Raw genomic sequence first — 16,230 nt, 5'->3', positions numbered from 1 at the left:
TTTTCTTTAAATAAGCTATTGTCAGTATAAACTTTAAATATCTTTGGATTCATTCTATTAAGTTAAAATACACTCAGGCAGTTATTAATCCAATCTAAGTAACTACGTACGAATGAGGCTACAGCGCTATCCGATCTGGAGTGTCAGTGCCATTCATGAAGGCTTTTATGCATAAATACAAAAATACTTTTATTTTTGATACTTTCACTTTTAAGTATCCCTAGAAAGGGATATCAAAAAAATATTAAATAAAAGAGGTTTCAAACTTTCTGTTAAGCTGTGATTTGAGGGGGAGATGACTACTGATGGTTACATTACTGGTAATCTTTGTGTAATAAGTGTAAAATAACTTCAATAAACTCACTTTCCCCTGAATCCATCAGTGTGAAATTATACATTGCTGTTATTTTCAAGGGCTGTTCTGCTTTAACTGAAATGCAATAAGCATTTACTGAGCACCTACTATATTGCTTATCCTGCTATCTAGTTAGTTTGTCCAGAGCAAAAACAAAGCCACATGTGAGCTTATGTCTTCCTTTGTATATATATGTATTTGTTAGATGCTGTTCATATATTCTTGGCTGGTTTTGTTTTTGAAGCAGCTTGAAGTCTCATCTGCTCTTTATTTTTTAGCAGCTGGTTGGTTTTATAGGGCATCTCAGAAAGTACACACAGCGTTCCCAGGTCTGCTGGGAGGAAGGATTTCTTCTCTGAAGACTCATTTTCTGGAGGGGTATGTCTTTGCTCATGCAGTGAAGGCTTTTGGAAACAGAAATGGAACAGAGAGCTTCAAGCCATTCCATAGAAACTGTCCTTTGGTCTCTAGACTTGCTTGTCCTTAGGAATTGAACCCGTCACTTGGTTTGCATTCTTTATAACTGGAGGTTAACTTAAAACAGAAATGGCAGGAAAGCTTTCCTGTGCTTCGGGTAGGAGATGAATTTGCTTCTGTAGAATTTGTGGCTGAGGAAAGCAGACAGGGCCTGGCTGAAGAAGACATATGTTACCACGAGCCACCAAGTTAAGTTGTAGAAACCGAAGGTGACAGCCATGGAAACGTAGATCATCAGCTCTGCCAAGTAGTTAGGGGAAGAGACGTACTCAAACCAGTCTCCGAAAGGGATTCGGTGGTTACAGTGAATGACCACTCCTGAAACGGGAAAAGAAGATACCCTTAACATCTGAAGCTGCTAGTAGAGTTTTACCACTCTGCTCCCAAAATCATTTATAAAAACTCAACCAGAAAAGGATGTCACAGACCTGTACAAACCACCATGCTGTCACCACCTCCACTATCAACCTACTACATGTCAGAAAGTCACAGACTGAAGTTATACTAACTGTAAATAAGCACAAAAGAAAGCCTCTTTCTCCAACAATCCTCCCAAGCTAGTCATGAAGAGCTCAGATTCCAGAGTCAGACTGCATGAGTTAGAATCCTAGCTCTGCCACTTACAAGCTGTGCAATTTTAGGTAAGTTGCTTAACCTCTCTGTGCCTGTTTCCTCACCTGTAAAATCAGGGTAAGACTGTATCTGCCTCAAGCGAGTACTGTGACATTACACATAAAGCAACTCAGAACAGTGCTGGCACAAAACAAGTGCCTGATAAATGCTGAGTCGCACTGTTCAATTTTTATTATTTCAAAAAGCCTAATAAAAACTGTATTTGTGATAAGTCAATACAAGCTAACTAAAAAAGGTAAGTTTTTTTATTTTGGCTGGAACGATACTAACTTGGCACAGTAATGGTAGTGCTGACATGCTGGTTAGACACATATACGCAGTGCAGGCCCCAAAATGTGGGCACAGAATAGTCACAGAATGTCAGGGCTAGATGGTGGCAGGGAGGGCTGTCAGTAAAATGCTCTCATTTTACAGATGGGAAGATCAAGACCCAGAGAGTCTTGTCAAAATGAGTATTTGATAGATTGATTAGTTGACTAATTAGGGCACGAAAGAAAAGAGAGAAAGAATAAGTACATTTAACTCCTGAGGGCTAAAACCCCAGTCAGTGGTTCTAAAAGATATCTTACCTGCCTTGTTTTTCCTGAGATTGCTGAGAATGACATGACATTTATACTGATGGGCAGATGACCAGATGAACATCATCATTCCGAGGATATGGAACCACCGAGCCTGCATCAAGAGATTCTTCCCTATCACATAGACTACAGAAATAAGAATTACCTTATTAGCCAACTCTGCAAAACTTCAGAGGCTCAGCACATTAAAAAAATCATACAGTCTGCAGAGCACAATTATCCACTTATTCGGTTCCTCCTGACTAGAAAACCACCCTGATATCATTTCCCAAGCACAGAAGGGAGAACACCATCCCTGTGGATGAAGGAGGTGTGCTCCTCAGCTGGGGGCAGCTGCAGGGCTCACTGGAGGAGAGCTCCAGGTCGGCACATTCTCCTGCTCCTTCTTCCAGTGCTTCAGGCATGGGGATCAGCTCTGTGGGTCAGCTCCCACTCTTGTGATGTGCTCTTGTGTGGTGAGACCACTCTGCATTTTTATTGCTAAGCCTGGTTTGATGTTTTCTTTCTTGCAGTCTGCTGTCAGAAAAACACCTTCTGAAGGATCTCACCTGAGCCATTTCTAGGGAAACTGTGAATACTGACTTGATTGGCTCCAGCCAGTGAAGAAAATCACTGGAAGTAAAGGTGAGGGGTGGAGCTTCTCAAAAAGGGAAATGTAAACTGCAAGGTAAAGACCAAAGCGATATCCTGTTCTGATTAGAGAGAACCCAGTCAAGAGATTTTGTTTCAGGAGTAGAAACATTCAAAGTTCCATCTTTCTTTTTCTTCTCTAGGTACCAAGAAGACAGGAAGAATGAAGGTTTTCTAAGGACTGGCATCAGAAAAGCAAACTGAGGACTTGCCTGTGTTCAGCAGGAAGCAGTGAGGTGAGTCAGGGACTTGAATGAAGGAAACAAAGCTGTCCACTGACAGTGGGGAGGAGCCTAGGCTCTGGAGCCGAGAGGGAGCCCCTAAAAATTGATTTAGGTATGAGAACCAAGGATCAAGCTATTCCATACGGGTACTTGGAAGGAGGACTCAGCTGGTGACAGCTAATAACTAACAACAGTCCATCAAAGTCTAATTGAGTTAATTTCTTTTAAAAACGATAAGTCCCTTAATGTTTACTAGGTTTAGCCATTTAACTAAGTGGTTATATTTTTATAAGTTAAAAACAAACAAAATATGAAAACCAGTTTTAAATCAGAGGGGGCTTTAAGAGCAAGTCACCACAGGGTTAGAAGGTGGGGAGTTTGCCTCACTGCCAAGTCACCTACTCTAAAGGCGGAGAAATTACCTATGGAGGAAAAAAGATTTTTCAGAGTAAGTTGGAGTTATAATACAGGAGAGGGGAGGCAGGCAGAAGGCTATTTACCGAGGGTCTGATCTGTGTAGTAATTATTTGTTTATTTATTCATTCCTTATGGACTGTCTACTGAGTGTGGCATCGCTCATGAGGGATAAAGCAGTGGGAGTCAGGTCAGATCCTAGTCCTCATGAACTCACATTCTAGTAGCAGGAGATGAAACAAGTTTAAAAAAATCAATAATCAAGATAATATAAGGCAGAGATGGGGCTCAAGAAAAAAAAAACCACAGAATATAATGGAGAGTGACTAGGGGCAGACCCTCTAGGCTCTGAAGACAAGGAGATGTGAAGATCTGGGTAGTTCACAGATACACTTTCTTCCCATTTTCGTAGGAACCCTCTGAAATCAGCGTATGTCCCCAATTCCAGATAAAGGGCCTGGAGCTCTGATAAATTAAATAAGCCAGAATTCAGACTCAGGCCCATCTGACTCCTAAGCGCCTATCAGACCATGAAGCTGGCAAATGCCCCAGTGTGCTTTCTTCCAATGAATTCCTGAAACCAGTCTTCCCCAGCCTGCCCCAAATGACTGGAGATGACCTCCTGAAGGACAGGTAGGTGAAACTCAAGTCTCAGAGAGCTTCAGAAAGGAGTATCTACAAGCTATTTTGTGGGTGTCTCAGCAGCCTTTCCTTGACTGTTTCTATAGGAGGAAGAGCAAGAGCTGGGGTCCAGGCCAGCAGAGGAAACTCCAGGAGAGACACGTCATGCTGACAGTTTACAAGTCAGTAGGTTACCAAAGTGCTCTGGAAAGTTCCTTTGGGTGAAAACCTAGGACTGTTCTTCAGGAATGACAGCTCAAATAGTGACATGGGCCGAAAAGAATGCCACAGCCAAAAGCTGAGGGAGGAAAAACTGACTTAAGTTCAGAGAAATCAGATGGAGAGATGCCAGCTGAGTGTGGCTAGAGCCAATAAATAATTCAGGAATTGAGAAAGATTATCGGTAAGTCGTACTTTAAAATCATTCCTCGAGCCATGGAAGCCTTGGGTGGTCGTACAGCAACACAGAGAGGCTGATCAAAGGGTGCTCAGCATGGAAATCAAACCTGTGGAGAAAGCTCACTCACTGAGTACTGGAAATATCCAGACCATGGGCTCAACTGACGAGGAGGGATAGAGCAGCTTTAGGAAACAGAGAGACTTGGGCTTAGAGAAAACAGTTGTGAATAATCTACCCTAGCACGTGTGGGCTGATGGATACTAAGGGTGCAAGATGAAGTTAACCTAAGCACTAAAAACTCACTTCAATCACCCAAAATGACTTGAATTCTTTATGATAAACATGCACTGTTTTCGTAAAAAAAAAAAAAAAAAAGATGGTCAAATATCCTCCCTCCCTTCCACCACCCCAGTCCCCAAAATCACATTTCATTTCCTCCTCATAAACCAAGGTTGTGATTTTGCTTCCCTCTTCCTAGCAAGTGACAGCTTCGGAAGTGTTAAGACACAACTTTGATTTACCACAGTACTCTTGCCCTCCCCTCTCAGGCTGCCTCACTTGAGAAAAGTTTTTTTGTAAGGGGAACCACCACAAGAACTAAATGGCAATAGAATGGCTCCCTGCCTCCTCTCAAATCCCAACTTGTCACCAGGAGCTGGGGCCACCCCTTCCTCCTCTGGTGTTCCATGATTTCACCTTGCACAACAACTTCACCTTCCCCAGCCTCACCCCTCCACCCCAGGATGACGAGGCTTTGGTGAGACAACTGGGCTGGCTCGCCTTTCTCCTGCTCCAGTGAGTTCCCCTGCTTCCTGTTCTACTCCTGACCACACTGCCTCTTTCTTTCCAGACTAACCCACAGAAGTTCACTGACTTCAGTGCCACTGAGGGAAACCCCGTGGCCCATTTCTTCACCCCTAAACCGAGCCTCCAGAGGACTCTGCACTTCACTCTCTTTACTGAAGGCACTGCTGCTCATGTTGGCGTCTCTCGGGTTTCAGCAGTTATGGTTAATGTGATGTGTACCTGCTGGGTGCCCTTGGGCATGCTGACTGGTTTAATTTTTAAAATTTTTATTGGAGTATAGCTGCGTCACAATGTTGTGTTAGTTTCTGCCATACAGCAAAGTGAATCAGCCACAGATACACATATATCCTCTTCTTTTTTTGGATTTCCTTCCCATTTAGGGCACCACGGAGCACTGAGGAGGGTCTCCTGAGCTATACACAGTAGGTTCTCATTGGTTATCTATTTTATACATAGTATCAATAGTGTCAAACCCAGTCTGCCAATTCACCCCACTCCATCCCTCTCTGCCTTGGTGTCCACACATTTGCTCTCTACATCTGTGTCTCTACTAGGTTGCAAATAAGATCGTCTATACCATTTTTCTAGAGCCCACATATATGCGTTAATAGATAATGTTTATTTTTCTCTTCCTGACTTGTTTCACTCTTTATGACAGCCTCCAGGTACGTAGAGTTTTTAAAGCTACAGTCAGAGCCCAGACTCCTCATATGCCAAGCGGATTGGGCAGGTCTCTTCCTTTCCAACTTCCGTAATGCTTGGTGGGGAGAGTCCCTCACATACTCAGTGACTCAGCTGACGGACCCCAATGACCACTCACCATTCCTGCCGTCCATGGGCACTTGGCTCAGCACAGTCAGGCCAACAAGGATATAGTACACAAGTCCAAAACAGTACTGCACGACGTGGATCACGGCATTGGAGAAGACACTGACGTAGAAGCACTCAAAGAGTCTTCGCAGGCTGTGCAGCCATAAAAACACCAGCACTAAGAACGCAGACAGCGCAAGCTCACCCCCTACGATTCAGAACGGAACATGCTCAGCATCTCTCTCCAGGGATAATCCAAAGTTATGTCCGTCCTTACTGTTAGAGCTACAAGATCAGAGCTACGAAAGGGTACCAGATATCATCCAGTCTAACACTTCCATTTTTAGTGGCAATGAGGAAGTGAGCCAAGTGAGTCAAGGAATTTGGCTAGTGACACAGTGGAGACGAACTCAGGTCTCCTGTCTCTACTTTGTGATGTGAAAGCCGTCTGGGTTATGGGGCTGGGAAGGGTCTGTGCTCTCAGAACCCAACTCCAGTTTCTGGGTCCCTGACATTTGAAGATGGGTTTTCTGGGTCCCATTTGAAGACGGTCAGGAAGAGTTCCTGGATGACTTCTGAGCCAGGCCCCCTGGTGGGATGCCTGAGGTCAGGGGGACACGTGACACAGGAATGTATAGAAGCAGAAAGGGGCATGAAAATGGAGTGGGAAGAACTGTGCATTTCTTTTCATACTAAGGGGGAAAAAAATGATACTTTTGGGGGACTGTGAGCCTTGAGATCTATCTATCTGCCTTTTGCCCCTCTGCCCCAAAACAAGTCAGAAAAAATGCTGGTTTTTAAAATGACATAAAATCTAGATTTTTCAAAAACTGTTATCATACAACATAAACATACAATAAGAACACAGCCTAATAGATTTTTACAAACTAAACCCGTATGACCAGATCCAGAAATGGAAGACAACCAGCAGGTGCTTGGGTTCCCTTCCAGGCACTGCCCCTCCCCTGACTCTCCGAAGGGTACATTCTATGGAGACTTCTGTCATATTGGCTTGGCCTGCTTTTCTCTTTTAAACGTAGTAAAAATCTAGTTCTAACTCCTCAGCAACAGGTTAAGACAAACAATCAAATAGAACTCCTCGCAATCACCGTCCAAATACTAGAACCCCATGAACCCTCCAGTACACAAAAGAAGGCATAAAGTGTTAAGTGGTCAAGTGGGATTCGCTCTGGTATCTTCCCCTCCCAAGTGGGCTCCGCATACGTTTCCCGTCTGACTGTCATCTTTTGCAAAAAGTTCCTCTGTTGATACAGAAAAAGGATTGTTCCTATGGAGCCAGTGGTTTGGCTGCTGGAACAAAGGACAGAGACAGCCCCAGAACAATGTATTTCTAACTCTTCCCCTCTCCTGCTGCCTGACATTAAGTGAGGTCACGTTATGGTTTTCGCTTTCAGTTCCTTACTTTTTAAATCGTTCCGTGTATCCTTTATTCAAGGCACAGTGAGGCCAATTAAGGGCTACTTTGTAATCATCTGGTCAACAACTACTTCCAGTCAATTTTATTATATAACCAAAGCCCCATAGCATAACAAACATTTTTAATCCGTGATCAAAAAGTAATTTTCTCTCAAATTTCTGGAGTCTGGAGGCATGATTTTGGTTGGAACTACATATATGATAAATGTTTCAAGGCAAACCTGAGGAATCTTAAAAGTTTTTCCCCTTAATTGTAAAGACTTCTGCATAAAACAGTACTAAAAATATCGGAGGGAGAATGGCCAGTGCTGTTTAGCACAGCGCTTGCTGGGTAGCACAGCGCTTGCTGGGAAGTCAGGGATGAAGAGTCGACTTGCAGCTCTGCCGTGATCTCAATGAAGGACCTGAGGCCTCCTCCTTGGACATCTGGCTATGATCCACGCAGAAGCCTTTCTGCCCCCACCTTTAACCCGCTGAGGAAGAGCCTGAGAGAAGCTACGAAGTACCCAGAACAGCTTGCCGCAGGCAGGAAAGTCAGGAACAGGACGCAAGGGTTGGAATTAGCCAGGGGAGTTGTTACCTCGGAACTGTGCAGTCCCAAGAATTCTAAGCAGACCATGAAGCCAGTTTGGAAAAGGTGCTCCCATGAACAGAGAGTGAGTAAGGCTCCAAAGCAGGAACCCATTCCACAGCACTGAGATGATGTAGAAATGCGAAAAATACCTGCAAAGAGAAAACAGGTTAGATAATGATCAAAGCAGACCCACTGGAAGCCATTATGCTAGAGACTATTTCTTGCTTCCTCATCCTCTTTTCCCTCATGCTGCAAGCATAGTTTTGCTTTTTTAATAGAACCTGAATCCTACAGATGTTCAGATTTTTGAAATTTCCTTTCAGATGATAAGACTGGTAACTAATAGGAAAAAGAAGTTTCCTGAGGTTAATAAGAACACAAATGGCCTTGTTAAATTTAGATTAAAGTTAACTGTCTTATCTTCGGGTAACAAAATTGGGCTCAAACTCAAAAATAGAGGGCCCCAGGGCCTGGCAGGGAGAGCCTAGACTGTGCTACCACAAGCCAAACCTGTGGGAGATTTCTAAATCTCAAGTAATATTGCTGCAATAGCCATACAACAGTTACACAAGATTTGCACAATCACCGGCTCATAGGGCTGCAAGAAACCTTAAACAGGTCTTCTGATTTAGTGTCTTCCTAAATTGCGTCGACCTAAATTACTTCTATGATAACATGACAAATAAGAACTCATAAAACTAGCCATCAACTCCTGATGGGTACAGTCTCGTACAAGTACAGTGTGTGTGTTGCCATCAACAGAGTAACAAATGAAATAAAACTACAAAAGCAACAAAAATTGCAATTAACAGAGTAGATTTTATGTGGTTTGCTGCAATGACACCACCTGGTATAGTATGAGGGCCTGCCACAGGTTTTTCTGAGGTCTCTTTATCTATTCGTCTGCTAGTTTTCTCTATTTGAATCAACTTAAAATCCTTCTGACTCTGCAAGTTGCCTGGACATCACCTGGCCTTCTCTGGTCTTCAAAGCATCACAGTTATACTAAGCCTTCCTTCTTGTCTCATTAATCTGTGATGCAGTAAGACAGCCTGGAGTCAAGAAGACTACACACGGACTCAAGAGACTCCCCTTCTAGGTGATCCAGAATATGTTTCTAAGTCCCAGAACTCAGAGTCCCCTAGGCCATGCCCACAACCTAGTCTAACTAACGCTCATCTAAGCTGATCATTCCATAGAAACCCACTTAATTCTCCCACCATTGTTACAAATTCTGTCACTAGATCTGTCCTGAGATGTCCTATTAATCCTGATTCAGGTCTTCACACTCAAGAGCTTAGTTCAAGCATGAGTGTCAATTCTGCCCCCTCTGCCCCATGCCTAGACCCTGGCCTCTGGTTGCCTACCAGAGTCTTCCTTAAGATACACCTGCTAGAACTGAGCCCAGGTCTGGTCTGAGCCAATAGCTCAGAATGGCAGCATTGCTCTGCAGGTTCCCATGGAAAGAGGAGGGGACAGCTTCTGAGGGGCAACTTTAGAGCCACTTTACCTACTTCATTTTTTAAAAAAAAAATTACTGAGCACTTCGAACCTGCTGGGTGATGTTCTTGGAGCTGGAGATGCAGCAGGGAGCAAACTGACCAGGTGCCTGGCTTGCTGAAGTTTATCTTTCCGTACAGAGTCAGCAAATCAATCTGTAGACATCCTGCCTGATGCTGGGTGATAGGACAGAGGTGGTGCAGAGGAGAGGTCATTTTGGATGGGTAGACAAGGATGGCCCTTCTAGAAGTGATGCTTGGCTAGCAAGAGTAACCCTTGTGAATGTCTAAGAAGTTTTCTAGGCAGAGGAAACAGCAACCACAAAGGCCCTGAGGTACAATAAAGGACACCTACATAGATAGTGGGCTTCCCTGGTGGATCAGTGGTAAAGAACTCTCCTGCCAATGCTGGAGATATGGGGTTGATCTCTGGGTCAGGAAGGTCCCCTGGAGAAGGAAACAGCAACCCACTCCAGTATTCTTGCCTGGAAAGTCCCAGGGACAAAGGAGATTGGTGGGTTATAGTCCAAGGGGTCCCAAGAGTCAGACATGACTTAGTGACTAAACAACAACGTATGGACAGTGCCAGAGCATGAGAAAGGAGGGGAAGATGCTATGGGGTCCTGTAAGGGCACTGGCTTTTAAGTGTGATGGGCAAGCGTTTGAACACAGTGACTTGAAGGAATAATTTGTTTTAAAAATCTCTCTGGCTAATAGAAAAGTTCTGGAGATGGACAGTGGTGATGACTGCACAACAATGTGAATGGACTTAAAGATGCTGAACTGTATACTCAGGGTTAAAGTGGAAAAGGTTATGTCATGTATATTTCATCACAATCTAAAAAAAGGGAGTATGTGAGAGAATGTGTGTGTGTGTGTGTGTGTGTGAGAGAGAGAGAGAGAGGAGAGAGAGAGAGAGAGCATAGCTCATTCATTTTGGTCATTGTTTAAAAAATCCCTCTGGTACTTAGGTAAGAGGATCATCTAGTTGTGGGAAGACCAGTTAAGAGTATTCATTCCATCTTCCCAACAATCCTGGCAAGTTTATGTGGTTATCTTCACGTGGCAGATGAGAAAACTAAGGTTCAGAAGGTTCAGTTACTTGTCCAATGCCTACCAGTAAGTGGCAGTGTTTGGCTCCAGACTCAGCCCTGAAGACCCTGAAGGTAAAAGTCATATGGCTGTGCTCCTGGTCATGTGATCGAGACTTGTTTGAACCTGCTTTTCCACCTCTACCATTACACATACCAATTTATACCAAATCATGAGTCATTCAAATCACTCACATGTTTGATATAAGCTGCTAAGCCACATTTTGCTCTGCCCTACTTGTGCCATAGGGTTTTGACAGGCTGACTTTTCTTATTCCTACATTTTGCACATTCTCTCTCATTTTGTTTGCCTGATTCCTGCTTCATGAAATGTGTTCTACTCTTTATTTGAGGTTGCATCTCTATTTATTTATGTATTTGGTTGTGCTGGGTCTTCGCTATGGCAGTCGATCTCTTAGTTGCACATGCAGGGTCTAGTTCCCTGAGCACGGATTGAACCCGGGTCCCCTGCATTGGGAGCATGAAGTCTTAGCCACTGGATCACCAGGAAGTCCCATATTTCTTTCGAAAAGACCCAGCTCTAGCCTCAAAAGCAGACTGGAAAACTCCACTTCCTTCTGTTCTAAATACGCTTCCCTGTTTTTCTTCCGTTCGCACTATGCTTAATTGAAATGAGCCCCTGGGAGCAAGGATACGGTGACCCTTACGGTAACACAGGACTGGGCACCAAGCAAGCACTCCTCTGACTTAACCAACAGTTTGATGTCTATTATAAGCCAGGGACTGCTCTAGCTTGGGAGATACAGCAGTGAACACAAAGGACAACAATTCCTGCCCTCATGGAGCTTATACTCACAGTAACACACAGAAGTAAAATTTATAGCACGTCAGTAGGTGATAACTGCTAATGAGAAAACTAAAGCTGGGAAGAGGAATGCTGGAGATGCAGCATTATATTTTTAAACAGGGTGGACAGGGCAGGTCTCACTGACAAGCTAGTATCTGAGAAGAATTATACGGAAGTGAGAGCATACACCACCTGGCTATTTGGGGGAACAGCTTTCCAGGTAGAGGAAACAGGCAGTGCAGGTGGGAGAAAGAACAAGTAGAGAGAGACCCAGAAAACTGGATTGGAGCCACAGGAGGGGCAAACTATAGGACCTCAGTGAGGTGGTGAGAACAAGACTGTATAAGGTTTTGGACTCTTCTGTGAGTTGGAAGCCACTGGATAGTTCTGAGCCAGGAGATATGATCTGATTTAATACATATTTACTGATTGCCAGAACTGATCCCAGGACCAGATAGGGGAGTTACAGGGATAACTAAGGAAGGAAACTAGGCTTCCTGGCGGCTCAGTGGTAAAGAATCCGCCTGCCAAGCAAGAGACGTGGGTTCAGTCCCTTGGTTGGGAAGATCCTCTGGAGGAGGAAATGGCAACCTACTCCAGTACTCTTGCCTGGGAAATCCCATGGACAGAGGAGCCTGGCAGGCTATACAGTCCAGGCGGTCACAAAGTTGGACATGACTGACTGGACACAAGCGTGCACGCACATACACACACACAAAGGAAGGAAACTAATGGTTACTGAGTTTTGTCTGGGTGCCTGGCCCTATGCTATGTGCTTTAATATCATCACCACCTATATGACAAATAGGTTCTATTACATTAACACTCTAATCCATACTACCACTTCTTGCCTGGACCACTGTTAACAGCCTCTCAACCAGTCTTTCCCACACAATGGCAAGTCATTCTTTCAAACATAAATTACATAATGCCACACCCCCATTTCCCCATCCTAAAGCTGCTTTCCATACACTCAGAATAAAATCTAATCTCCACCATGGTCCATAAAGCCCAGTGTCTGTTCTGGCCTCCTGAAATGAACTCATCTCCTGCCCTACCCCTTTCTGATCATCCTTTCCAGGGCAGTCACTGCCACCCACATCTTGCTCATGATCAAGTAACCAGCTGGATTTCCTCTGAAGCACTTATTACCATATGAAATCATCTTGCTTGTTTTAAAAGATTTGTTTACATATTTACTGCTCCAAGGAACCTAGAACAGCTCTTGGCAATAGTACATACTCTGTCAACATTGGTTAAATAAATAAATGTATGAAAGAGAAGGTACCTCATCCAAAGTTACTTTCAGAGAAACTAGTCAAGTTAATAAATCAAACCTAAAATCTTTTTTCTTTGATTCATTCAAAGCATTGACTGAGGACTTTATTATCTGTCAGGCATTGAGCCTAGGATATAGCAACAAACAAGACAAATGTAAACACATGGAGTTTCCAGTCCAGAGTAGGGATTCTTGACATTTTTCTTCCATGGACTCCTCTGGCAGTCTGGTGAAGGCAGCACGCCCCTTCCCAAGCCTAAAATACATGGGGATACAGAGGAAACCCAATTATACTGAAATATAGGTAACACAACCACTAAGAAACATTTGTGATATATGTGCTTAATTAATGTATTAAATAATGACAGACTGATGATAATACAGTATTTTTATATAGTGATGAAAATATTCTTAGTCTCTTCAAAATTTTTAATATAGTATTAAATTGCAGGTATTGCCAATTCTACTGCAGATATTGGTAATTCTACTGTGGTTTGTTGATTCCATTCATCACTAAGAAAATGGTGAATTACAGCTAGAGATTAGTGAAATAAAGATGTAAATTTTTCCAATCCAATCTGCGCTGAGTTCTATCCATAGATCCCCTGGATTTCTGGTTAGAATCCCTGAACCCCAGTAGGGAAAGACTGGATGACTCTCTTTGTCTCTAGAGCTGAATTTAATTAAAATGTTTCTATAATATTTTGAAATATTAGAAATAAAAGTTCTTCCATGTGCACTATGAAAGTCAAGAGCATTGTGACTCATATTTGAGGTCAGGTATTTATTCAGACTTTCTGGAAAGTCAAAACCTCAGGAACCAAAAGAAAACAAGAAAAGTAGTATCACCTTAATTAAAAAAAAAAATCTACCAGACAGGGATTATGGAATCAAACATTCCATGAACTCAATTAAGGTTTAATTCTTTACCATTTATGAAAAAATAATTCCTCCCAAATTAACTTGAGCTCTTAGGTATAGAAACATGATTCACAGCTGCCTGTTTGTAAGTGTAAAAGTTATAGGCTTATTTTCATTTTTAAGAGTACTATTGAATTTTGAACAAGGAAAAGTACTTCAATATAGCATCTAGACATTTTTGACTTTCATTATTGGCCTGGAATAATTGTACCTGCTCTAGAATGAAAAGAAATTTCAGCTTCAATTTAGGGGAAAAAAAGTCAAACAAAACACCATAGGATGGTCCATTCCAGAATTCTGGAAGAAGAAAAAGGTATAAATTATTTCATAATATAGTAGAAATTACAAGCAGCCCAAACAGTACCCATTTTGCAATAATGAATAAGGAAAAGGTATAAAATCTGTTTCTTGGCTGCCATATGACCACAGACTGGAGTAGTAAGAGGTGGGGTATGGGAGAAAGGTAAACAGGTAAGTGCAGGAGATGATTTGAAATCTGCCCTTTAATCAGTGACACTAGTATCTTTTTTAAAATTTAGAAAGTAAATTGTTAGAATTCACTCTCAAAACAAGTAATTGTTTTCTTCACTTTGTAACATTAAAAAAATGACAATCTAGGAATGTCCCTGCTCTGAAGTAGAAAAGTACTTACTACATTCAAATCCTGATTAAAAATAGGGTTGACAGGACATTTTAGCTTAAAAAGAGCCTCTAAGAAACAGGTTTAATCACAGTGTTTGAAGCATCTACTTCTTCCCAGATGGCGCTAGTGGTAAAGAACTCGCCTGTCAGTGTTGGAGACAGAGACGTGGGTTTGATCCCTGTGTTGGGAAGATCCCCTGGAGAAGGGAATGGCAACCCACTTCCGTATTCTTGCCTGGAGAATCCCCATGGACAGAGCCTGGTGGGCTACAGTCCAAGAGGTCGCAAAAAGTCATACACGACTGAAGTGACTTAACAGGCATATGCTCTTCTTCCCAGGGCCTCATTCCCCAAAATGACCTAGCGGTCGCTTCTCAATGTTATATCTGGCGAGTATTTCTCCAACAGTCAGAAGTGGGAAGCCAAGTTTACTTACACCCGTTCCCATCTGCAGACCTGGGGAACAGCCTATTCGTCGTTTAAGCGATAATCGAGGTATTTTGGTACATCAGAAACCCTATCACATTTCTCCATACCCCTTTCTGAATGCCAACTTAGGCTGTATCTCCAAAAAAACGCCACTGTTATATACCTACCATCAAGAAGTGTTTGGCCCACTCTTCTCAGTTATGTTCCAAATTTAAAGTGAAAACACATGATAAAAAACTCCCCGGACTATAATAAGCCTTACAATTTCTTCAACAATTATATTGAAGGCATAACGATTTAATCTCTCATTTAACTTAGTTATGAAATCTGTTGAGCTATGCGCTTAGGGACCACGCTTGCCTAAACGTGCCATCTTGGGCAACTTTCTCCAGGGGCACCTGCCTTGGTGCGGCTGATGGAGGTGGCGTCTGTTAGTGACCAGCGTCTCACCCTTCGTCCTGACTGTTGACTGTGAGGGAGACAAACAGGGGACACGAAAGAAGGGAGGGCCTGCCTTCATTTCTAGTGAGTCTCGGCGACCTCAAGTTACGTTATGAGTCCCTAGAGTGCAGGACGGCGGAAAGCGAAATTAGGGACAAAGGAGACTTTACCACCTGGGTACCAAGCCTAAATTTGGAAGCGCAGCCATTTCCCCCGAAGGAAAGGCTAAGTTGAGGCCACAAGTTTACGTTCCTGCGCCCCTGGAGGTGCGCGTGGCTCAGCTTCCTCGGTGTCTCGGGACACTCCGCCACTAGGGCCGCAGAGCAGACTTGTGCAGTTGCCGGCGGGCGGGCCGGGGTAACGCCGCCTCGGGGAATCGGCCTGGGCTTCCCGGATCTGATCCGCGCCGGCCCCGTGCCCGCCTCTGCTGCCCCCTGCCGGCAGCTCGAACAAGGCGCCCCCGGCTCTCCTTGACTTGGCAACCAGGACTCGCGCCCGGGCACGATTACCTCTTGGGAACATCAAAGGCCCGGCAGGCGGCCGGGCGCGGCGGCGCCCCTTCCTTGGTTTTTCCGTAGCGGATCAGGTCCTGGAAGAATGCGCAGCCCGGAAGCAGGCCGGGCGGCACGAGCTGCAGCAACAGGGTTAGTAGGAAGGTGGCAGCCAGCGTGAGCCAAAGGACGCGCAGCGGGTTCAGCGCCGAGACCTCGGTCCCCGCCCACGTAGCCATAGCTGGCGAGCCCAGCAATCTAGCTCTCCCGGCCCCCGGAAGACCGTCTACTCGCGTGCGGCGCGCGGGCTCAGTCGGGCGGGACGTCGGGGCGCAGCGCGGGGCGGGGACGCGCTCGGCCCCGCCCTGGACACGCCCCCTGGGACGGAGGCACCGCCCCGCCACGGGGATCTCTGGTTAGGGTCAATTTGGTGCTCGCTGGTAGCAGTAGGTATACTATGTGAATCAGGGGTGCTTCGGTGGGACCTCGGAGATATGATTCAACAGTATGATTCAAAGCAGCGGAACGAACAAGGCCACATAACTGCAAGTCTTCGCTGCAGCATTGTTTTTATTGGAAGTGGAAACAATCCAGAATGTTCCATGTTAGATATTTAGCTAAATTATGGTACAGTAACACATTGGAATATCATGCAGCCATTAATATAAT

General features: G+C 44.1%; 1 protein-coding gene across 1 annotated transcript; it reads right to left on the bottom strand.

Annotated features, from left to right (window-relative positions):
• Positions 1-305: 305 nt before the first annotated feature.
• On the bottom strand, positions 306-15,864 carry SRD5A3 (steroid 5 alpha-reductase 3). The gene is made up of 5 exons (XM_052642217.1): positions 15,580-15,864; positions 7,967-8,109; positions 5,960-6,157; positions 2,035-2,169; positions 306-1,150 (listed from the first exon to the last, which is right to left on the bottom strand). Exons 1-5 carry the CDS (start codon positions 15,798-15,800, stop codon positions 891-893), a joined length of 957 nt encoding a protein of 318 aa, XP_052498177.1. The 5' UTR covers positions 15,801-15,864; the 3' UTR covers positions 306-890.
• Between the last annotated feature and the right edge of the window lie 366 nt (positions 15,865-16,230).

Source organism: Budorcas taxicolor, chromosome 6, assembly GCF_023091745.1.
Source record: "Budorcas taxicolor isolate Tak-1 chromosome 6, Takin1.1, whole genome shotgun sequence".
NCBI lineage: Eukaryota > Metazoa > Chordata > Mammalia > Artiodactyla > Bovidae > Budorcas > Budorcas taxicolor.
This window is presented reverse-complemented; position numbering and strand designations above follow the sequence as displayed.

Bases quoted from the DNA above. Each gene is read 5' to 3' on its own strand.
- SRD5A3 (XM_052642217.1), bottom strand. From the start codon at position 15,800: ATGGCTACGTGGGCGGGGACCGAGGTCTCGGCGCTGAACCCGCTGCGC. The intron at 6,158-7,966 runs GTAACAACTCCC...TCTGAATCGTAG, and splicing joins TGGGACTGCACAGTTCCGAG to GGGGTGAGCTTGCGCTGTCT. The intron at 1,151-2,034 runs GTAAGATATCTT...TTCCCGTTTCAG, and splicing joins TCTCAGGAAAAACAAGGCAG to GAGTGGTCATTCACTGTAAC.